General features: G+C 40.2%; 2 protein-coding genes across 14 annotated transcripts in view; one reads left to right on the forward strand and one right to left on the reverse strand.

The window, feature by feature from the left end:
• Nucleotides 1-18,584, forward strand: part of AP4S1 (adaptor related protein complex 4 subunit sigma 1) — a 54,789-nt gene extending 36,205 nt beyond the window's left edge. For 8 of the 9 annotated variants that reach the window (XM_038544413.1, XM_038544407.1, XM_038544410.1 and 5 more), the window contains 2 exons: nt 6,824-6,835; nt 18,064-18,584. In XM_038544413.1, the coding sequence (XP_038400341.1) occupies nt 6,824-6,835; nt 18,064-18,192 (141 nt within the window). In that variant the 3' untranslated portion in view covers nt 18,193-18,584. Of the gene's footprint in view, nt 1-6,823; nt 6,903-7,358; nt 7,506-18,063 lie in introns of those variants that run through there. The other variant, XM_038544415.1, reaches the window with a different exon arrangement.
• A 1,641-nt stretch (nt 18,585-20,225) lies between these two features.
• HECTD1 (HECT domain E3 ubiquitin protein ligase 1) overlaps nt 20,226-24,318 on the reverse strand; it is a 93,644-nt gene continuing 89,551 nt past the window's right edge. For all 5 annotated transcript variants that reach the window (XM_038544397.1, XM_038544396.1, XM_038544398.1 and 2 more), the window contains 2 exons: nt 22,380-22,524; nt 20,226-22,269 (listed from right to left, as the gene is read on the reverse strand). In XM_038544397.1, the coding sequence (XP_038400325.1) occupies nt 22,132-22,269; nt 22,380-22,524 (283 nt within the window). In that variant the 3' untranslated portion in view covers nt 20,226-22,131. The remainder of the gene's footprint in view (nt 22,270-22,379; nt 22,525-24,318) is intronic.

Raw genomic sequence — 24,318 nt, forward strand, 5'->3', positions numbered from 1 at the left:
GAGAGTGTGTGTGAGTGTGTGTGTGTGTGTGTGTGTGTGTGTGCGTGCATGTGAGAGTGGGGAGAGGGGCAGAGGAGGAGGGAGAGAATCTCAAGCAGACTTCCCCCTGAGAGCAGAGCCTGACATGGGGCTCAATCTCACCATCCTGAGATCATGACCTGAGCTGGAACCAAGAATCGGATGCTTAGCTGACTGAGCCACCCAGGTGCCTCCCTGTTTTGTCTTTAAAAGACAAAACAAAAAACCCCAGAATTTTGAAACACAATTTACATGCCCTGATACTCACGCATTTAATGTATATTAGGTTTTAGTACTTCCACATAGTTGTGCAACCATCAGCACAATTTTAGAATATTTCATACCTCCAACAAACACCATAGCTATTAGCATTTCCCTCCCAGCAATCCCCCTCCCTGGGTCCAGGCCCTAGGTAATCGTCAATCTACTTTTTGTCTCTATGGGTTCGCCTATTCTAGACAGTTTATTTATATAGAATTGTACAATATGTGGTCTTTTGTGGCTTTTTTTTTTTTTTTACTTAGCATATGTTTTCAAGATTCATGTGTCACACAATTCATGTATCACATGTTATAGCATGTGATGTGTCAGTACTTCTTTCCTTTTTATTGCCAAATAATATGCTGCTATATGGATATGCCACATATTGTTTATCCGGCTAATAGTTGATGGACATTTGGGGGTTAATGGTACTTTTGCCTATTATGGGTAATGCAGCTTTGAACATTTGTGTAAACATTTTTGCGTAGCATCATATTTTCAGTTTTCTTGGGTATAATATACCTAGGAGTAGAATTGCTAGGTGATGTGGTAACTCCACGTTTAACATTTTGATGCACTTTGTTTTCCAAAGTGGCTGCATGATTTAAATTCTCATCCACAGTGTCTGAGGGTTCTAATTTCTTCGTGGTCTCGGCAAAACTTTTTATTATCTGTCTTTCTGATTATAGCCATCCTGGTGGGGATGAAGTGGTATAGAGGCCAATAAATTGTGGTTTTGAGGGATGCCTGGGTAGCTCAGTGTTTGAGTGTCTGCCTTTGGCTCAGGGCATGATCCTGGAGTCCCAGCATTGATTCCCGCATCGGGCTTCTTGTGGGGAGCCTGCTTCTCCGTCTGCCTGTGTCTCTGCCTCTGCCTCTCTGTCTCTCTCATGAATGAATAAATAAAATCTTTAGTGTGATTTTTTTTTAATTTTTTTATGATAGTCACACACAGAGAGAGAGAGAGAGAGAGGCAGAGACACAGGCAGAGGGAGAAGCAGGCTCCATGCAGGGAGCCCGACGTGGGATTCGATCCCTGGTCTCCAGGATCGCGCCCTGGGCCAAAGGCAGGTGCCAAACCGCTGCGCCACCCAGGGATCCCTAAATAAAATCTTTAAAAATATATATGGTTTTGATTTGCATTTCACTAATGCACAGCAAATATTGAGCATCTTCTCATGTGTTTATTGGCCATTTTTATATCTTCTTTGGAGAAATGTCTGTTTAAATCCTTTGTCCATTTTTCAGTTGAATTATTTGTCTTTTTATTGTTGAGCTGTAAGAGTTCTTTATATATTTTGAATACAGATCTCTTTGAATTGATTGGATAGAAAAATCTTTGAACTAATTGAATACAAATATTGATAGGTATTTGGTGGAAGAAATTTTCATTTTTTTGGTAGTGTTCTGTGAATTACAAGAGTTTTTAATTTTGATAAAGTTCAATTAATTTATTTTTCCTTTTTTGCTTATGTTTTTGGTGTCATGTCTAAAAAGGCTTTGCCCAACCTAAGATCATGAAGATTTACTCCAGTGTTTTCTTCTTCTTCTTCTTTTTTTTTTTTTTAAAGATTTTATTTATTCATGAGAGACACAGAGAGAGGCAGAGACATAGGCAGTGGAGAAGCAGGCTCCATGCAGGGAGCCCAATGCAGGACTCGATCCCAGGATCCCGGGATCATTACCTGAGCTAAAGGCAGATGCTCAACCGCTGAGCCACCCAGGAATCCCAAGTGTTTTTTTCTTTTAGTTCCTACATTTAGTTCTTTGATCCATTTTGAGTAATTTTTATATATGGTGTGAGGTAGGGGGTCTAACTTCATTCTTTCGTATGTAGATATCCAATTTTCCCAACACTACTGATTGAAAAGATTGTTCTTTCTCCCCAGTGAATTGTCTGGGCAACCTTGTCAAAAATCAATTGACCATAAATATAAGGATTTATTTCTGAACTTGCAGTTCTGTTGCAATGATCTATATATTTTTCCTTGTGCCAGAACTACACTATCTTGACAACATTAACTTTGTAGTTAGCATGAAATCCAATATTCTTTTTATTTTATTTTTTATTTTTTCTATTTATTTATTTATTTATTTATTTATTTATTTATTAATGAGAGAGAGAGAGAGAGAGTGAGTGAGAGCGCAGCAGAGACACAGGCAGAGGGAGATGCAGGCTCCATGCAGGGAGCCCGACGTGGGACTTGATCCAGGACTCCAGGATCACGCCCTGGGCCGAAGGCAGCACTAAACTGCTGTTTTACTCTACTCCGGTAGGCCTTCCTGAGCCTTGGTTAGACATTCGTGAGAGATAGTAGTGGCACAAAGTGAGTTCTCAAAGTTGTTTTGCTTCTTTCATTTTGCTTGTAAATAAAAGGTTTAGGAGGGAACTATTTCAGGCCGCTTCTTCCTGAGGCAGTGAGGGGACTCTGCTCCCTCATTTGATTTGCGTTTGATTGCATTTCACTAATGGATAGGGACTAAATTCTGCTAACGGCAAAACTCATGTTAAAAAGTTACATCTTGGGATCCCTGGGTGGCGCAGCGGTTTGGCGCCTGCCTTTGGCCCAGGGCTTTGGCCCAGGGTGCGATCCTGGAGACCCGGGACGAATCCCACGTCGGGCTCCCGGTGCATGGAGCCTGCTTCTCCCTCTGCCTGTGTCTCTGCCTCTCTCTCTCTCTCTGTGACTATCATAAAAAAAAAAAAAAAAAAAAAAAAAAAGTTACATCTTGGACAGATGCAATGAAATGCCGGGACACCTGCACCCCGATGTTTATAGCAGCAATGTCCACAAAAGCCTCGGTGTCCATCGAAAGATGAATGGATAAAGAAGATGTGGTTTATGTATACAATGGAATATTACTCAGCTATTAGAAATGACAAATACCCACCATTTGCGTCAACGTGGATGGAACTGGAGGGTATTATGCTGAGTGAAATGAGTCAATCGGAGAAGGACAAACATTATATGTTCTCATTCATTTGGGAAATATAAATAATAGTGAAAGGGAATAGAAGGGAAGGGAGAAGAAATGGGTAGGAAATATCAGAAAGGGAGACATAACATAAAGACTCCTAACTCTGGGAAACAAACTAGGGGTGGTGGAAGGGGAGGAGGACGGGGGTGGGGGTGAATGGGTGACGGGCACTGAGGGGAGCACTTGAGGGGATGAGCACTGGGTGTTATTCTGTATGTTGGCAAATTGAACACCAATAAAAAATACATTTATTATTAAAAAAAAAGTTAAAAAAAATAAATAAAAAATAAATTAAAAAAAAAAGTTACATCTTGGGACGCCTGGGTGGCTCAGTGGTCGAGCATTTGCCTTCGGCTTGGGTCATGATCCCAGAGTCCTGGGATCGTGTCCCACATCATGCTCCCCTGCAGGGAGCCTGCTTCTCCCTCTTGCCTGTGTCTCTGCCTCTCTGTGTGTGTCTCTCATGAAAAAATAAATAAAATCTTTAAAAAAAGAATTTATATCTTCAGGGGTGCCCGAGTGGCTCAGTTGGTTAAATGTCTGCCTTTGGCTCAGGTCAGGATCCCGGGGTCCTGAGATGGAGCCCTGCATTATACTCTCTGCTCAGTGGGGAGCCTGCTTCTCCCTCTCCCTCTGCTGCTCCCCCTGTGTGTGCTCTCTCTCTCTCTCTCTGTTAAATAGATAAATAAAATCTTTAAAAAAAAAAAGTTATATCTTCAGTCTAACTCCTAATACCTGAAGTAAAGTTTGGCAAGCTGCTTCTGCATGGGACAGTCAACTATTCTGTTTTCATTGCTTTAGTGCAGTGGTTCTCAAAGTACGGTTCCTGGACCAGCAACATAAACATCACTTGGGAACTTGTTTAAAAAACAAACTGTGGGGGATCCCTGGGTGGCGCAGCGGTTTAGCGCCTGCCTTTGGCCCAGGGCGCGGTCCTGGAGACTCCTGATCGAGTCCCACGTCGGGCTCCCAGTACATGGGGCCTGCTTCTCCCTCTGCCTATGTCTCTGCCTCTCTCTCTCTGTGTGTGACTATCATAAATAAATAAAAACTAAAAAAAATACGTTAAAAAAAAAAAAACTGTAGGCCCACCCCAGAATATTGAATCAGAAACTCCGAATTGAGGTTCAGCAATCTGTGTTTCAACAAGCCTTCTGGATGATTCTGATGCATGCTTAGATTTGAGATCCACTGACTTAATGCATAAGGAAAGCTGGAAAGCTGCCTGTGGCCTGTGAGATGGTTGTGCATCTAGCTAGGCGGAGTTAGTGCCGCTGAAGCTGGAAGAGGGAAAAAGGTCAGGCCATTCCAGAGACGGTCCATGAGGGGGTGGGGGACATTAAGGCTGGCTTTTTTTTTTTAAGATTTTATTTTATTTATTTATTCATGACAGACACAGAGAGAGAGAGAGAGAGAGAGAAAGAGAGAGAGAGAGAGAGAGAGAGAGAGAGGCAGAGACACAGGCAGAGGGAGAAGCAGGCTCCATGCACCGGGAGCCTGACGTGGGATTCGATCCCGGGTCTCCAGGATCGCGCCCTGGGCCAAAGGCAGGCGCCAAACCGCTGCGCCACCCAGGGATCCCCAAGGCTGGCTTTAAAGTCCATCTTTCTACCGACTGCTCGGAGAGAGTGCCACAACTGAGCACTGTCTGATAGAACTTTCAGCCACTGCAGAAATGTACTGTACCTGTGCTATCCAGTGCAGTAGGCACCAGCCACATGTGGCTTTTCAAAATTTGAAATGTGATTAGTGTAAAGGAGGAAATGAGGAATTTAATTTTAATTCATTTGATTCGCCATATGATGCTGGTGGTTACCATACTGGACAGGACAGCTGTGGCTCCTGCCTAAACACAGTAACCACTCCCTTAAGACAGACTGGTTTGCTGGTTTGCAAGTCAGGGTTTGTGACTCAGAGCTGACCATGATTAGCCATTTTAAGGGAATACCTATCAAGAAGAATAACATTTCCCCAAAACGTAATATTTTAAACCTGGGATAATCATGAGTGAGTCCAAGCAGTATCATTGCTAAGGTTTTTAAAATTACCATTATTATATTCGGTGACCGAGAATAAATAGCATGTTGCTGAATTCTTGCTGTAGTCCTGGGGAGAGAGTCAGTGACCACATAAACCACAGAAGTAAAGATTAGAATTTAATTTAAACTGGTGACTACACAGGACTCCAGAAGTACTGTGAGATGGCTCAGTTTAGGATGACAGCAGCAAAAAGAAGAGAAAAGAGGAGGGAAGACAGTACTATGGGAAAGAAAATAGAATCTGTCCCACTCGGAGAATGCCTTGTCATCTAAGATTTATTTTTAGGTTTGTGAGTTTTAAACATTCTTTCTGAGACTATTTTAATCTTAGTTTCCAAATCTTAAATTTGGAGATGAGTCTCATGCTGTCTGGGCTGAAAGAAGCATCTCAGCATCATATTTCAAAACAAAAAGACAACCCAGTTAGCTTCCATGGAGGCAGTTTTGCAGGAGAGGATGGTGGGGTCAGGGTTGTCACTGCTTCACTGAACAAACCTTAAGTCCTTTCAGATATGAATTTAACTGTTTACTTTTTTCTTCATGATTTTTTTAATGATACAAACATCTAAGATCGTTGAAAAAAATTAGAAACACATATAAGCAAAAAGAAAGGGGAGAAGATCATGAGTAAGCCCATGACTTACTGATATATTATTGGGTACATTTCCTTTTATTTTATTTTTTTTTTTTTTACATTTCCTTTTAGACATCGTATATCTGTCAGTATCTAATTGTGTCTGTATCTTTCTCTATGTGTACATATATCCATGGGATAATACTGTAGATCCCCTGCTGTAACTTGCTTTTTTTACTTAATGGTGTTAATACTTAGAGATCTATACCCTCATTTGTGGATCTGCTATAATTTATTTAACTAGTGCCCCTTTCATAGATGCTCAGCTTGTTTTCAGTAATTTGCTACCATAAACAGCATTACCGTGAACATCCCACCACACAGTGTTGTGCTGTTATCTAATTATTTCTTTTGGTTAAACTTCTAGAAGTAAAATTGATGGATTCAGAGGGCGTGCATAATATTAAGGTTTTTGATAAACATATCAAATTAGCTATCATCCGTAAAGGTTGAGTTGGTCTATTCCCTCTATGTTCAGCGGATGAATTGTTCTGGTTGGCAAAATTCCTCCAAACTGCCATTTTATAAAAAAGCACAGTCAAAGGGCGCCTGGGTGGTGCAGGGACCCTTGGTTTAACTCAGTCCTGATCTCAAGGTCATGAGATGGAGCCCCAAGTCAGGCTCTATGCTCAGGGCTTGCTCTCTCTCTGCTCCGCCCCCAACTCGTGCGCATGCGCGCCCTCTCTATCTCTCAAATAGATACATCTTTAAAAATAAATTAACAAAAAGCACAATCCCGGACTCAAGGCCTTCCTGCTCTCAGACTCCTACGACGTACAGAGCTGCTTCCCTGACCTGCTCCGAGGCTGGTGGCCAGAGCAGCTGCAAACTCCGCTAGGCGCCTGCATCCCAGTGTCTCATTCTCATCCTTGTACTTTTTTCTCTTTTCCAGAGTGAATTAGATGTATCCTTTTTCAAAGCTGTGAGCCAAGTTTTCCTCAGTAGGCAAAGCACAGGCTAGTCCTGATCAGGTAAGTGCCATGGGGGCAGGAAAAGGATTCAGCAGAAACCAGAATCCAGAATGCTAATCATCCATCAACAAGTAACAAAATAGAGGTGCAAAAGCTTTGCAGAAACACCTTTGCTCTTTTTTTACAAAATAATTCTTTTTTTTTTTTTTTAAGATTTTGTATTTATTTATTCATGAGAGACACAGAGAGAGGCGCAGAGACACAGGCAGAGGGAGAAGCAGGCTCCATGCAGGGAGCCCAATGTGGGACTCGGGACTCGATCCTAGGACTCCAGGATCACGCCCTGGGCGGAAGGGAGGCGCTCAACCTCTGAGCCACCCAGGCGTCCCAAAGATTCTTATTGGGACTATTGGGACTTAATTCTTATTAAGACTGTTATATTTTTCAGACAGGGGAAAACTATGGTCATAGTTGATGATAACTGGTATAATAATGCAACTTCTTTAACCTTTACAGAATTTAAATAATGCAGCCAGAAAGTGTTTAGTCCTCCTGGAGAGAATGGATTTTCATGGCTCCAAGTATAAATCTCCAGAAATCCCTTACATGATCAGATTAAGGCCTTCAAGGATGATAAACTGGAGGGTTAAAGAATTGCCTGACTTGTATTCATTTACTTTTATAATAGAGAAAGCTCTCTTTTTCTTCTCTTTCTAGTCCTTTTTATCAAATTATGCAAGGGCCCCCAAACAGTAGTTGCTCCAAATACCGTAGGCCTGTGGATTTTGACAGGGGCCCACTAGGCTTTGTGTGAGTGCTCTGGAGGCAAGTTGACCTTTTTTTTTTTTTTTTTTTTTTTTTTTAAGATTTTATTTGTTCATTTGAGAGAGGGAAAACATGAGCAGGAAGGACAGGAAAGGGTGAAGCAGGCTCCCCACTGAGCAGGGAGCCAATGTGGGGCTCGATCCCAGGACCCCAGGATCATGACCTGAGCTGAAAGCACACGCTTAACCATCTGAGCCACCCAGGCACCCCACAAGTTGACTTTTAAGTTAATTTTTACTTCAGAAATCTGCTTACCACTTGTAAGCAATTAATGAGAGAGTCCTTTGGGAAAAGCATCAGGCTTAAATCTAAAATAGTAACATTAAATATAACATGTTAATTATAACATGTTTCTATATACATATATATACATTAGACATCAGTATATTTGGGAGAAATGGCTATTTAGCTTTTACTACTGATAGAAAATATGTTGATCAACTCCATTTGCAGCTGTATCTGGAAGCCTCTTAAATTAACTGGGAAAATTTGAGTGCCCTCTAGTGGTGAGTGACCTAAATCTATAGGATTCCTTTGACCTAGGACACCCAAGATCAGGCTGTACATTAAGGTATATTTTCACTCAGCACCTTACGTTCCCTTTAAACTAAGCCCTTTATAAAGCAATTCAAAATAAATCTCTTCCTCCTGTACAGGGGAATAAGAGAAATGCCTTTTGATTTAAAAAGTCATCAGAGGGACGCCTGGGTGGCTCAACAGTTGAGCGTCTGCCTTCAGCTCAGATCGTGATCCTGGCCTGGGATCAAGTCCCACGTCAGGCTCCGTGCATGGAGCCTGCTTCTCCCTCTGCCTGTGTCTCCGCCTCTCTCTCTGTGTCTCTCATGAATAAACAAATAAAATCTTTAAGGAATAAAAAAATAAAAGTCATCGGGAAGATAGGAAAAGCTATTAGACCCCTCCCTAGGAATATAGAAACCCAAGTTTCTCTTTTGAACCTGCCACAAACTGTATGTGTTGGGAAAGACACATCAACCTTTCATCTAAAAATAGTAGAATTAGGCTAGAAGAGCTTTAACATCCTCTCCCTAATAGTTGATGTTGCCATGACTCTAGGTAAATGAGCTGAGCTACCTTTCACCCAGAACAGGAAAAGAGACTGTAACTAGTCTGGAAATTCAGAGAATTAAAATGAATCAAATATAACAGGATATATATTATATAAGCTGAACTAGTTGCATTGATGCGTCTTATATACTGAATAGATGTTTATTAGAAGTAGAGATGGGTTTGTCTTTATAGTTCTCTGGTATAGTATAGTTCCAGGTAATGATCTCCAGCATTCTCTTTCTCTTCCCTTTTTTAAGATTTTATTTTTAAGCAAATCTCCACACCCAACATGGGGCTCAAACTCACAACCCCAAGATTAAGAGCCCCATGCTCTTCCCACTGAGCCAGCCAGGTGCCCCGAGTTCCAGCATTCTTGTTCAAATTTAATTTCCACGCCAAGGCACACAGTTTGCTATCTTTTCCCTTTATTTTACTTAGTTTCATTTTTGCTTTCCCTTCCTTTTTTTTTAGGGGGAGGTTTCCAAGTTTTATTCAAGAACTCATGCAAAATATTTGGGATAAATGGGTTTTAATCCTCATCTTCCTCCTCTTCTGTGTCCTGGTTAGTTTGGAAGTAACGCAACTCGTAACTCCCTTTTCTGTTAGCAACTACACGCAACCAGTCACGGAGGTTATTCTTCAAATATTTTTTGGTGAGATATTTCAAATACCCTTTTTTTTTTTAAAGATTTTATTTATTCATTCATGAGAGACACACACAGAGAGGCAGAGACACAGGCAGAGGGAGAAGCAAGCTCCACGCAGGGAGCCCGACATGGGAGTCAATCCCAGGTCTCCAGGACCAGGCCCTGGGCTGAAGGCAGTGCTAAACCACTGAGCCACCCGGGCTGCCCTCAAATACCTTTTGGAAAAAGGCACCTCAGAAGTTACAGGATTCTTGCTCTTGCTGCTTTCTATGGTTACAACGGCTCTACTGAGATTCCCAGCTTTTCCATTCACTTTGATTCTCTCTTGAAGAAACTGCTCAAAATTGGCAGCATCCATGATTCCATCTTCTATAGGGTGGGTGCAATCAAGGGTAAACTTCAGAACTTGCTTTTTTTTTTTTTTTTTGCCCCCTTTGCCACAAGCTTTTTCACAGGTGCCATGGTGGCAGCGGAGGCAGAAAGGAAACTTACTATTTTTTTAAATCAAAGTACGAATAACATATAATGTTAGTTTCAGACATACCTCTGGTTAGTTTTATATATTTAGCCCTTCAGAATGACAGGTGTATCCACCTGACAGATTAGGAATTTTGCTTCATCTTTAGAGAAGGGAACTGAATCTGTCCAGACCAGGAAGTGTATGCCTCTGCTCCAGGCATAATTTCACCTGGACTTCCAGTGGCCTAAAAGTGTAAAAGATGGTGGATAGAATATGGGATACTTCTCTCCTATTAACATTTTCAAAGGGTTTCTACCCTTAGCCATCTGAAAAAAAAAAAATCAAATTAAAACCCATGCATTTACTCTGCCTCGTACATAGTTCTTTCTAACTAGAAGGACCTCTAGGCACCAATTTCATAACAGTAAGACAAGGGAGCCTTTTAGAGGTATAGCCTATGTCCTGCCCCCTCGGTGTAGGCCAGAGGTCTTCTCCATCACTGCCCTAGGAGCATATGACCAGCAACCTGCTGAAGCAGCTACCATGGTTCGGGTCTGCTCTGCCAGGAAAGCTTCTTCAGGCCTTGAAAGCCTGCAAACAAGCAACCAATAGAATTGCAACCTGGAGCTTGTTCTCCCAACACTCACAACACCTATCTTTGTGTTTGCTCAGGCTTAAGAAAGCCTTCTTTGTCCACCCACATGGAATAGACGTGCTTCAAAGCTTGGTTTTGGTGCAGCACCAGGAGGATGGAAGCCAAAACCTCATGGAATTCCCAAGAAACCATTGACTTGCAATCTTTTTCTTCAGAAGCGTCACCACCCTGAAGCATTTTAAGAATGAGGCAGCTTTCCAGAGTCCACATGGTTAGACTTTGAGAAATAAAAACGCACCATTTATATACAAGCCCTAGAATGGGCTTGTTCTACTGCTAATACGACTAACAGCACAGAACAAGACAAGTGGGATTTTAAAAAGAAATGACCTGGGGGCGCCTGGGTAGCTCAGCCGGTTAAGCATCCAACTCTTGGTTTCAACTTAGGTCATGATGTCAGGTTTCTGGGATAGAGCCCGTCCTCATGGCAGGCTCCATGCTCAGCAGGGAGTCTGCTTCCTCTCTCTCCCTCTGCCCACCCCCTACCCCCTGCTCATATTCTCTCTCTCTCTCTCAAATAAATAAATATATATTTTTAAAAGAAAAGAAATGACCTAAGCACAAGAAATTAGCACAGAAATTCTGGGCTTCTTGAAAACCCTTTCACTAAGTGGCAACTCTATGTTGCAGGTGCAGGTAGTGTCAGTGTCAGGGACCCTCGGGACCAAGCATGTCAGTGACCTAAATCACTCACGTGCCATGCATAAGATCCTGTACATTCTTCACATTCTACTCCACCCACTGGGCTAAAATGTTGCCCGAAGATTCCCGAGGCCCTGCTTCTATAGGGAAAGTTTGCCCTATCACATACTTTAGTAGACTTATTTAAGATTTCAAGTTCTGGCGGTGCCTGGGTGGAATTGGTTGAGCGTCTGCCTTCAGCTCCGGTCATGATCCCGGGATCCTGGGATTGAGCCCCCCATCTGGCCCCAGCTTAGCAGGGAGTCTGCTCCTTCCTCGCCCTCTGCCCCTCCCCCCATTTGTGTTCTCTCTTGCTTGCTCTGCTTTGCTTTCTCTCTCAAATAAATTACAAAAAAAGATTTCAAGTTCTGGGGGTGCCTGGCTGGCTCAGTTGGTAGAGCATGTGACTTTTGATCTTGAGATCATGAGTTTGAGCCCCATGTTGGGGGTGGGGTAGATTGTACTTAAAATGATAATTAACTGTAGAAAACTACAGTCATCAGGTTAAAACCTCATATTTTTTTTTAAAAATTTAAATTCTGTTCATTAAGATGATTTTTAGGAACTAACTAATGAGCTTCCCAAAATGTGTTCAGCTCTGTAGCCTCAGATTGGTAAATTCTCCAGACAATTCATAATTCAAAGGCACTGTCTCCACTCCCCCCTCTGCTAAATGGTCGGGGGAATGGCACCAATGAACAGTGCTCTGGGGGAGAAGTCAACTCTTCTTGGTCCAGGGCACACCTAGTAATGTGTGAATGTTCGCACAGAAAACCTAAACAGCCAGGGATCCCTGGGTGGCTCAGTGGTTTGGCACCTGCCTTCGGCCCAGGGTGTGATCCTGGAGTCTCGGGATCAAGTCCCACATCAGGCTCCCTGCGTGGAGCCTGCTTCTCCCTCTGCCTGTGTCTTTGCCTCTCTCTCTGTGTGTCTCTCATGAATAAATAAATAAAATCTTTAAAAAAAAGAAAGAAAGAAAACCTAAACAGCCTTTTTGGTATTTGGTGCCTTTAAAGACTTGGTTTATTTGGGATCCAGTAGGATCCAGCAGTCCTACTTTTATATTTGGACAACCAGGATCCCTTTTCTGTACCTGTGCTTTAGAGGGCCCCATCTGGCTCTCCTTCAGCAGCATCCCTCTCCATGAGATGAAGATGCCTACCCAGAGCCTACAGGGACGCAGTCCACTTCTTAACCATCCTCCAGGTACCTGAGTCCCCAGAATTCACTGGGTGCCCAATATACCAGTGCCTCTTGCTAGGTAGAGCCTATATATACTTCTCCACACAACTGAGGGCAGGGATGACAGCTTGGGATGGTAACTGGTGGGACGATAACCCACATATATGCGAGGGAAGTAAAGTGGGGAACAGGCTAGAAACCCTCTTTGTATTCCAGGGCCCCTACCCCACGAATATAGGTTAGGCCTAGAATCCAGAATGTTTTTTTGATTCAAAAATACCTTCTACATAAATCTTCAGAACATTCATGTTTTTATTTTCTAAGTCCTTAAAACCCCAAAGCCTGAGCAATTAATTCTAGAAACTTAAAGCTTCTGTGGGTGATGTAAAAGTACCTCTTTACTGTAGCTGAAGGTGGGAGAGAAGGAAGGGCCTCCATCCTGCGTGTACTCTCCGCAACTCAGCAAGTTTTCGACCATGGTTCTCCCTGGAGGAATGAAGGCACCTGGGCAACAGTAATCAGCACCAGTTTATAGTCAGGCCCTGGTCAGGACCCAGAGCCCACCATGGGGCATCAACCTCTCAATCCTTCATTACTTTCCTAAAATCCCAAACACCCTTAGAGGTCCAGAAACCAGAATAGGGCTTCTCTGAATAAGAGATAACTCCACACCGACTTAATGAGAAATCACAACAGCACTTGTTCAACTAGCGGCTCTGTTAATACTGGCCAAGAACAAACAAGTTCTCCAGGGAAGCCACCCAACACCCAAATAGTAGCTTCTAAATAAGCTGAAGTTGTGCCCATGTTCTCTCAGAAAGGTCACAATAATTGATTAAGTCATTACCAAAGGGTTTCTTTTGAGGCACGATGGAGTATGTGATTGTATCAGGAATTGCTTGATAATGTCAGATAGGAGTAAACTAGCTCCCCACTCCCTGAAGGTTACATTTAGCATCATAGGATTTGTGTACTTGGGAGCTAGAAGAAAACTACAGTCATCAGGTTAAAACCTCATATTTTAAATGAAAAGACTGAAGCCCAGAGAGGTTCTGTGACATGTCGTCAACCATAGATCTACTCTAGGGCAGAATGGTACCAGTCTCTGGGTTTCCAGGGCTATAAAATTAGATAAGAGATTAAATTTGACATGTTTTTAAAAAATGTGTTATTATGTGGAGTAGATTGTAGCAACTTAAGTCTCTAAACAAAACATTTGTAAAGTGCCTGTCACAGGCTATCTAGTGGTGTCCAAGGTTTTCCTAAAGTAGGAAAAGCAGGGCAGCCCCGGTGGCTCAGCGGTTTAGCACGGCCTGCAGCCTGGGGTGTGATTCTGGAGACCCGGGATCGAGTTCCACGTTGGGCTCCCTACATGGAGCCTGCTTCTCCCTCTGCCTGTGTCTCTGCTTCTCTCTCTGAATAAAAAAAAAAAAAACACATAAAAAAAGAAAAAAATCTTTAAAAAAAAAGTAGGAAAAGCAGTTTTGAAGAAACAACTTTTGGCTGGAGGAGTCAGACATGATGAGAGAACCTGAATGTCTTGATAAGAACGTGCTCTCCAAAATCGAGTTCATGTTTAGTAATTTTCTTTTTCTTTTTCTAGTAGTCTCCATGCCCAGCGTGGAGCCCAGGGCAGGGCTTGAACTCCCAACCCTGAGATCAAGACCCAAGTTGAGATCTAGAGTGTGACACCCAACTGACTAAGCCACTCAGGCACCCCACATTTAGTGATTTCTAAACATCTTTTTCTTTTTAAAATATTGACAGCAGGGTTGTACGGGGTGAGAGCTGGCCCATGCAGCTAGTCGTCTTTGGGCAGGGTAGGCACCAAGAGGTAAGGGGGCCAAAACCATCTCAGCATGAGAACCAGTCAGTGCTGTCATGAGTGAAGAGTCTCAGAATTATGAACAGTCCTCAAGGGAGTCAGCTGTTTACCTGGGAAAGGGAAGTGAAGGTTCCAGATTGAACAGCCCTGCCTTCCAGGTTTCTCTGGTTCTCACTGGCCTTTGCCCTCACCTTATTTCCTTAAACTGTGTTCTCTGCATCCATCCGCTGCTATTCCTCCCCACTGAGGATCTCTGCCTTCTGCCCCTGTTCCATGCTTCCAGGTTCTGTTGGTTTTCCTCAGGAAGTGTGACAGCAAGTAAGGAGGAGGCTTAGAAAAAAGCCAGAGAAACTGACAGGCTCATATGACCCAATGCTAACTCTCTTATTTGTGATTTTACATAAATCTGTATAAATTTTTAAAAAATACACCTGGATGTCTTGTTCTTAGGATATAAATGGACCTTTAAGGAAAATCCCATTAAAAAAATTAACTCCTTTTCAGTGGCCTAATAAGACACAATACCAAGCCTACAAATGGACAACAGACCGTCTAACAGGGAGAGTATACCCAGGACTGTGCACAGTCCTCACGATGACAGTGTTTTACACAGCAGTATTAGATTTTCTGTAGGAAATGTGAACACAAAGCCCCTTCATAGTTTATCTAATTTCATGGCAAACTGAATTAAACTATAAATATGAGAGCAAGTTTTTCCCCATCCCACTTAGTTTATCAAGAACTTTGCGTAGGTGAGATCTTAGAAAAAAGAAATTGAGTAAGACAAGGAATCTGAGACCAAAATCTAGAGTTAGAAATTTTACTTTCTAGGCTGCGCTCTGCCTAGGAATTGCTTTTCAGGTCCCATGTGAACGTCTGCTGCTCAATTTTCTCTTATTAAAGGATAACTAGACCACCACAGTGGCATTAAAAATACCATACTGAGAAAAAAAATACCATACTGAAAATGTGACTTATGATCCAGAGACCAAAATTCCAGTGTAGGAACCAGAAACATTTCAAGCACTTTAATTAAAAAATTGGTTTCAAGTGGCACTGGTATTAGTAGGGCCCTAAGATATTCAGCTCCGATCCACATTACGTAGCAATTCAGAGAGGCTCTTGGGTTCAGGACTGAGAGGAAATGGGGCTTTCTGAATCTGCTCTTTGGGAGACTGCAATTCGTTTCAGTTCCAACGTTAGAGGTGCCTTAAAGGTCTTTAAGTTAGTCAAGTTCAGTATAACGGAAGGTGGGACCCTCTTGAAGTAGTCATTCTCAGCTTACCACGTTAACAGACCAACAGCCTGGACCTCTCTTGCTTCATCCTATTCCAGATGTCAGGGTTGAACCATGTTTGCCTGTTCATTGCCATGGGGCTTAGCATACAAAGCATTTTTTGGGTCCCTGCTCACCTGACACCGTGGCCCACATGCCATTACTCTTGCTTCACCATTGTGTACAAGTAGCTTATAAACCAAATCAAGATGTAAACAACAGCTGGATTCTTATTTTAAAGGAGTCACATGATTCCAGAGGGAAATCAGCTTTCAGGCTTTTGCCTCACATTGGATTTGGTCTGTGGTGTCCCTATATAGTGCCAGAAAGCTACATGGTTATTAAGGGTTTGAATCAGATACTCAGATAGACAGGCAGTCACATGCCCACAGTACGGAATGACCTCAGCGAACAACTCATGTTTCTAGGATGTTGGGAAATTCGACTTGCTGAAAGACTTTGTCCTTACAATGTGAGGATGTCAGTGGCTGATATGATTCAGCAGCAAACTCTAATCTGAATTTCAAAACAACTGGCCTCTTGCTCAAGGGGACATCTGAATTTTAGATTTAGATCATCTACTTGCCACATTCTTCAGAGCAGCTCAATCTCTGAACCAATTCAAATAGAATAAAATTAGATCTCTTCTCTCCAAGAAAATCACCTTAGAGGAGTTGAGATTTTCTACAAGGCTTTCATTGTCCCTTAGTAACAGGGGGATCCTGAAGGCCATTTTTCATGCAGCCACCTGTGCTCCCCAACTCCACTTCTTTTTACCTAGTTGAAATTCCCACTTTGGCTTCTAAATTCTGGCTTCTGGGTCTGATTGAGTCAAGGGCCTAATATTCCAGTCCCAATTTACCATGGACAAAGCAATCATCTATATAATTGGAAGACATAATTAATAGGTATATCAGAGTAAAGCTTTTTTTTTTTTTTTTCTTTTTCTGGGTCATTTAAGGACAGTTCCCATGGGCTCCTGAAAGTTTATTCTGCTAGAGGACTATTTGCACAGAGCTTAATGAGATATTAATGCAGAGCCTAATAGTAACCTAAAAGCATTCACAGAGTTGTCTCATTTTCTACAGATGTATTTCACAAAACAAAATACAGACTTGAACACCTTGAATTACTGAAAAAAATCTAGTGGTAGCGATTCACTATTTAATTATGAACTCCCCTAGTGCACTTAAGTCACTCATTTGTTGAAGTTTGTCTATTTGAAACAATGTTTCAATCAGGTGGTTTTTTTTTTTTAAGCTGTTGTTTTTTTAATAGACCCAGATCATGTTCTTTAGAGATGGAAATAAGCTCTTAAAAATGTAGAATTCAGAACCATTCAATATTGTCATCTCATTCTAGTTCCCCTTCCCCTTTCACAAAAGTTTTCTGAAGGGGTTCCTGGTGGGGGAAGAATTTGGCTCTTTGCAATTAGCTAATCATCTAACATTTTGTCTTCCCCCATGCTCTATACTAACCTTCCACTAGGAACAGCAGTGCACTAAAGTGGCTCCATAATTTTTTTTTTAAGATTTATTTATTCATGAAAAAGAGAGAGAAAGAGAGAGAGAGAGAGAGAGAGAGAGAGAGGCAGAGACAAAGGCAGAGGGAGAAGCAGGCTCCATGCAGGGAGCCCGATGTGGGACTCGATCCCAGGACTCCAGGATCACGCCCTGGGCCAAAGGTAGGTGCCAAACCGCTGAGCCACCCAGGCGTCCCTCCATAATTCTCAAATGAGTATTTTTAGAACTGTTCGTTCATGCAAGATACTCTCATGAATTTCAAATTTTTATAGTAATTAGCATTGCCTTGCCTTCTTCATTCATATCTACTCTTGGTTATTTTTTTTTCTTTGGCCTGAAAGAAAAGATAGCTTAACACACAAGGTTTTGTTTATAAACGGTTTTGGTTTGGGGTGGAAGTTTGAGTGACGGAGGGTGTATAAGTAGCCACAGGCCCCTCCTGAGAAGTCTGGAAGCAGAACCATCAAGCCAAAGCTGTGGGTTTAAATTCCAGCTTTGGCAGTGGTCAGCCATGTGACCTTGAACAATGGCTTTGAGTCTGTTTGCTCCATGTAAAATTAGGATAATATGTTAGGATAAATGTTAATTTGTATCATGGGGTTGTAGAGAATACTGAAAAAAATTACATAAAACACTCAACACAATGCCTGGAACATCATGGCTATTAACGCTGTTAGTGTCTGGGAAGACAACAGAGTTCTTGTCAGGTCCTATGCTCTTGCCAATGTCACTTGCTTTGTTCTTTAGTTCTTAGTAGTCATTTTCCCTCTGGCTAAAAGGTGTAGTAGTTATTCCATTTCTATGCCTACTAGCCAGTTAGCTTAACCAGTGTGAAACTAGGTATGTATGTGTACATGAAGGTAAGGATTTCTATTTCTAACATGGACACCAATTTTAAAACTAGTTTCAGAAGTTCTGTTAAAAAAAAACAAAAAAACAAAAAAACAAAAAACCCAAAACCCACATACTTCATGCTTAGACTAATTTACATGGGAAAAATTATCGGCTAAGTCATGTTATTACTGTTACATGTTAACATTTTTGTAACTTTAAAACTAATTTCCTTAATATGAATTTAGATAATGTTTAATTTGGACAAAGTACACATCATTTTGGATGAGATGGTGTTAAATGGCTGCATTGTGGAAACAAATCGGGCAAGAATTCTTGCCCCTCTACTCATCCTTGACAAAATGTCAGAAAGCTGAATGATGGCTCTGCCAGACAAGATCTACTTGTAGAAGTGAGGATACCATGGAATGAATACCTTTCAACATCTGTAGCCCAAAAAATCTGGAAGACTCTGTATTGCAAAATGGGGTGTCTTCCAAAAACAATTTAAATAGATGTTTCCCACAGTTCCTAAATGGAAAACAAAACTGTACATTAAAATATGGTGTACAAAGAAAACGTTTCTCTGAACTAAGAGACAAATTTTGTTTTCTAGCCATAAGCATTTTTCTCCCCACTTGCTCAAATTTTGTTGCATTCTGAGGATAACTTTTTTGTTCTTTGCTTCTCTTTGTACATTTAATTCCGGATTAGTAGCATGGGAAGAACATGTGACAACTATCAGCCAATAAAATTTTAAACACACATAGTACTTTGAATATTTTCTGAATGCTTTTTCCTTAAAATGTCTTAAAATGTCAAAACTTCACAAAATTGCATACCTAAAAAAAATGGAGAATTAAGTTTCTAAAAGCCTGACAACCATTTTAATGGCAATTACTTGGCAATTACAATGTCATCATGTTATTTATAATGTTAGTACCAAAAAAAAAAAAAATCAACAATTGCACCTTAAAAGAGAGCTCTTACAAAACCATCCTTTAAGGCCATAATATAAATGGCTTGTCTTACTAGTAAACTTATTTATAAATGAAATTTACTTGAAAGTCTAAAACCATGCAAGAGAGTGTATCTCTGTTCAGGTTGGGATGATATGAACCCTTCTCCCCTGCCTAACTCATTCTTTTGACCTCTTCTCCTGGAATGTCTTAAAGCAAAGAAAAACTAAGTCACTACAGAAAAGCAATGACCTGATTCTTCCAAACTTTTCTAGATGCTTTTGCTACTAAGTCAACAGTTGAGCATACAGAACTGTCTTCGGTAAAAGCATGTTTATGTGCATAGAAGGTAGGAAGGCAGATACAACAGAGGAAATAGAAATAGTCTTGGTACATTAAGATATTGTGCCATCCTATGGAATTCCAAGAGTTCTTTCACCCACAATACTCTACTCTCCAAAAGAAGACATAAATGGACATTCCAGGCATTGATGATTCATTCAGTACTATTTGCTTTTTTCCTTTCTTTATATGTGGGGGTGGGAGGAGGATTTCTTTTAAATCCTTGTTTCTAAAAAAAGTCTACTTACATATTTAAAGTTTGTATCCATAAAAACTCAGGCAACCATTCAATAATGGATTCTAAAAGCAAACCTGGGTTCTGGACTCATTCAGAAAGGCAGAAGAGAGGCTTTTGAGCCACTGGAACAATAAATGGTATATATGTAGAGATCCACTTCAGCATTAAGTAGCCAAGGTCTGGGGAAAGCCCAGTCTACTAGATCAAAGTGCTTTGGAGGTCTTTCTAAGACATATTAGTTGGGAAACACTGTCCTAATTGGTAGGCACTTAATCAGTAGCACATTCAGGTAACTGCTGAAACTGGTACACCAGAAGTAACTAGGGAGTGGACAAAATTAATTTTTAGGTCACACCAAAATAGCACTTGGATAACATCTTGGCACAGATTTTAGTACCTTTAGAGAATAACAATTAAAAAAAAAAAATACTAGGTAGATGCCACAGGAAAGAAAGCTGAAGAACCTAATATATGTGGAGACCCTAGTAGATCTCCTCTAACACTTGACTCATGGAAAGTGAACCATAATAGAACTATCTGTTCTTATAGGCTGTGTCATCATCTCCCTTCAGGTTTATTGCTGAACTATGATGAACAGCTTTAAGTGATTTCCACACCCATGAAACTTGTGTCTCAAATTGATCAGCTTTACCTTGAAGACTCCTGACATTTCATTTACTGAATATATAAGACTTATCAATTTTACCTGCTACAGCAATGTGCTAGACCAGGATTCAGCAAAACTTTTCTGTAAAGGGCCAGATAGTAAATATTTTAGGCTTCATGGACCATATGGTCTCTGCTATGAACACAGCTCTGCCACTGTAGTGTAAAAACAGCCACCAATAATACATAAAGCCATGATCATAGCTGTGTTCTAGTAAAACTTTATTTATTTATGGACACTGAGGTTTGAATTTCATAAAATTTCCACATCATAAAATACTATTCTATTGTTTTTTAACCACTTAAAAATTTTAAAAGCATACTTACTTAGTTCATGGGCAATACAAAAGCAAGCAGCAGGCCAAAGTTTGCTGACTCCTGTGCTAGATTAGTCTTGGTGAAAGCGGGGTATTGACAGACATTTTACGGACTTAGTAAATGGCAATACTAAGCACAGAAACCGGATTTTAACTCTAACGCTATTATACAGTTTTAGTCCTGCATCCATCCATGACTTTGCTGAGACAATCACCACCACTATTTTTTGGATTAAAGCATAGGTCATACATTTAAATATTGCTGTTAGGTTTTATTTTAACTTTTATTCTCACAGATAACTGTGAAACTAACAACAAGATGAATTAATTTAAATGCTGCCACTGATAACATAGTCACAACATTCTCACGCAGAGAATAAAAACAGTACTAAGATGACTGACTGTAGTGGGAGAGATCTCTTCTAATGTAGAAAGGGAATGTACCTTTTAAACAGGTAAATAATGGGCAATCCCAAAAAAATGCTTTTCACTCCTCAAAATGCCATTTGGCTACACCAGGCCTACTGACATTTCTTTCACCTTAGGGCACAGAATGTGCTACATCAAGGGAATTTGGAAAATGGAAATAGAAGTCCTTCTTCAAAGCCATGAAACAGCAATATCCTGGTGGTTACTTTTCACACTAACATAACATTAAGAAATCATTCTTGGGTCTTAGACTTACACATCCCTGCAGATACAACGGTAAGTAGCAGATCTGGTGTTTAAAAAGTGAACACACATAACTTGGCCATTCTTAGCTGAAGAATACTTTAAGACAGAACACAACAGTTGGATCACAAGCATGTGAACATATATTTCTTCTAGCTTTCCAGTTTTGGTAAGTGTATTTACTATAGAAAAATACATTTCTAGATGTAATACTTTCAAAAAACTAAATCTCAGTGATTCAAAATAAAAAATATCTGGTTAAGCTCTTAGGTCTGACCGTTGCAGTGAAATAGTCACGTGACACAGTTTTGTACGCTGCAAACATTTTAATGATTATTGTTGAGCATACATTTTGGAAATTTTTTACTTCAAACTGCAACAAGTTAAATAAATGTTTATAATATACAAAGAAAATACAACCAAAAGTAAAACTTGCTTTAAGTGTGCCTTGCATCTAGACCAGTGTTTTTTTTTTTCCCCCTTAATATATCTTTACTTTTGAGCTGCACAAACACACTTAAGAATTTGATCTTTATAGTATGGCATTTAGGAAATAAAAATATACTCCCACCTCAAAGAAATAAAAAGGTTGTGCATGATTATATGCCAAACAAAAGAGAGAACACTAGAATACTCTGATAGTGCAGGCATCATTAAAAAGGAAAAAAAGCTTGAGATGCTCATTAACTCTCTATGTTTTAAGGAAGCAGGATTTTTGACCACATAGCTTAAAAGCCAGCAAAACAGGGATCAGTGACGGCAACTGTAGTGTATGAAGTATGAAACGACAAACTTTACACAAATACACTGTTAGAAATTTACCAGTGAACACTGAAGATCTGAGAAGCTGCTCTTTGGAACAGTCAAGTAGGGATCACCTTTTTCCAGTCACTAAGCCCTTGTAGCAACACACAGTGTTCTGTGCTATATACCTGCTGGCTGGGTAGTTAAAGGATTTGTTTTGTCATTAGCAGCTAACCAACTTATTCCACGTTCTTAAAGCCTTAATGGTTGAAATAAAGGCAAGTGTCATTAGCGTAGAGGATCATATACTTCTCTGCACACAAACACAAGAGGCTTCACTAGTATTTTAAAAGTCTCTGATGTCTCCCACTTTGAAGCTCAGTTGAGATGAAAGCCTTTCTCCATGGTAGCAGCTAGCAGGCGCTCTCTCATGATCTCCTCCGAAGAATATTCAGGCAACTTTAGATAATGCACACATGTATTCACTGATGGATAGCTTGCATCAGTGGCATCAACCTACAAAAAAGAAAAGTGAAAAACAGAAGGCCATGACTTTAAATATTTCTTTCTTTCAATCCTGAAGTTACTAAATTCCATTTGGATTCTCCATTAGCTAAAGTTTGTACCTTGCGTACAACTGTGAGCCTGGGATGCAGATTAGCTAGTCCACCGGGGGGCAGAGTTGAGCAACCAGTGGTAAACTGCAGGAATGCTTTCCTTTCATCTGAAGACATGCCACACAAAACCCTCACAAACCTCAGGAAACCGGGGCTAAAAGAGGAAAAAATACAGTTCAACTGATTGGACAGCTGATTTAAATGAAAACCACTACCACTACCTTGTAAGCCAGCAATAGCCCCCAAAACAACTATCAGCATTTTGAGAAGAATAGTACTATCTAGAGACTCTTTTTTTTTTTTTTCTATCTAGAGACTCTTGAGTAAGCATGAAATGAGTGGATATAAACTACTTTAAAAATATCCTGCAAAAATTGTCTTGCACTTATAAATGGTAAGAACTGAAACACTGATGGAGTACAGGGACCAAATATGCAACAAGGCCAGCAAATCAAAAAAACTTCAAACTGCACATGCCTAATTCAACCAAATATGGCTAACCCACCAAAGGGGATCTGAAATAATCCATCTTTGTTAATAGTGAAATCAACTATTTCTATATGCCACAAAAGGGAAGACTTTCATAATCATAATGTTAAACAAAAGAAGCCAGACCTTAAAAAATACATGAGATTTCATTTATGAAAGTTCAAAAGCAAGCAAAACTGATCTATGGTAACAGTGACTTAATATCAGAAAAGAATATGATGGGTAAGGGCAATTCTTGAGTTATTTCTTGTTCTGGGTGCCAATATACAGGTTTTCCTTTTGTGAAAATTCTCCAGGTTGTACATGCAGTTTGTACACTTCTCTATTATAATTCAATAAAAAGTTGCTTAAGAAAAAAAATGTTATCTAACATTAAGTATAAAATAATTCATAATACAGTTAACCCTTGAAGAATAAAAGGTTTGAACTGCGCAGGTCCACATGTATCTATGTGATTTTTTTCAATAGAGAACTGCAAATATAATTTCTCTAACTCATGACTTTCTTTTCTAATTGTTATCTGAGTATAGGTGGCAATGTTACATTAGTTTCAGGAATCCAACATAGTGACTCAACAAGTTTATACTATGTTCAACAAAAGTGTAGTTCCTCATGATTTTCTTAATATTTTCTTTCCTCCAATTTATGTAACGGTAAGAATACAGTATATAATATGTATAATGTATAAAATATGTGCTATTTATGTTAATGGTAAAGCCAATCAAGAGTAGGATATTAGTTAAGTTTTTTGGGATATATATGGATTTTCAACTGTGCCCCCAATCCCTGCATTGTTCAGTGGTTAACTGTACTTGCTCATTTATGTTAATTTGGAAACTTTTATTTTTATTTTTTTTAATGATTTTATTTATTCATAAGAGAAACAGAGAGAGAGGCAGAAACAGGCAGAGGGAGTAGAAACAGGCTCCATGCAGGGAGCTCGATATGGGACTCGATCCCAGGACCCCGGGATCATGATCTGAGCCGAAGACAGACACCAAACCACTGAGCCACCCAGGTGTCCCAATTTGGAAACTTTAAAAAAATAATAGTAATATAGGACCTGTGGTGTTAAAAATATATATATATCAGAAAAAAAAAAAAACAGCTGGAGAACTGTTTCCAATTAAAAACCTATCACAAAAAAAATAAAAAAATAAAAAATAAAATAAAAACCTACCACAAAATAACCCTATCGCAACCAAATGCTATTTCCTGACAACAGGAGTGGTGAGGGGAGTGCTTTTACATTAATGGAGTAATCAAAGAAACTGGACTACAGATTAGCTAATAGTATGAATTTGCTAGCAAATGTGGATGCATGGGAGACTTTATCTTCAGGAAATGTACACTCAGGTATTACAGAGTAAAGGGACATGACATATGTGACATTCTCAAATGCTTCAAAAAAATTATACGTACATGTATACATCATGTGTGTTTAGATAATAGAAATGTT

The sequence above is a fragment of the Canis lupus genome, chromosome 8 (genome assembly GCF_011100685.1).
Source record: "Canis lupus familiaris isolate Mischka breed German Shepherd chromosome 8, alternate assembly UU_Cfam_GSD_1.0, whole genome shotgun sequence".
NCBI classification, from domain to species: domain Eukaryota; kingdom Metazoa; phylum Chordata; class Mammalia; order Carnivora; family Canidae; genus Canis; species Canis lupus.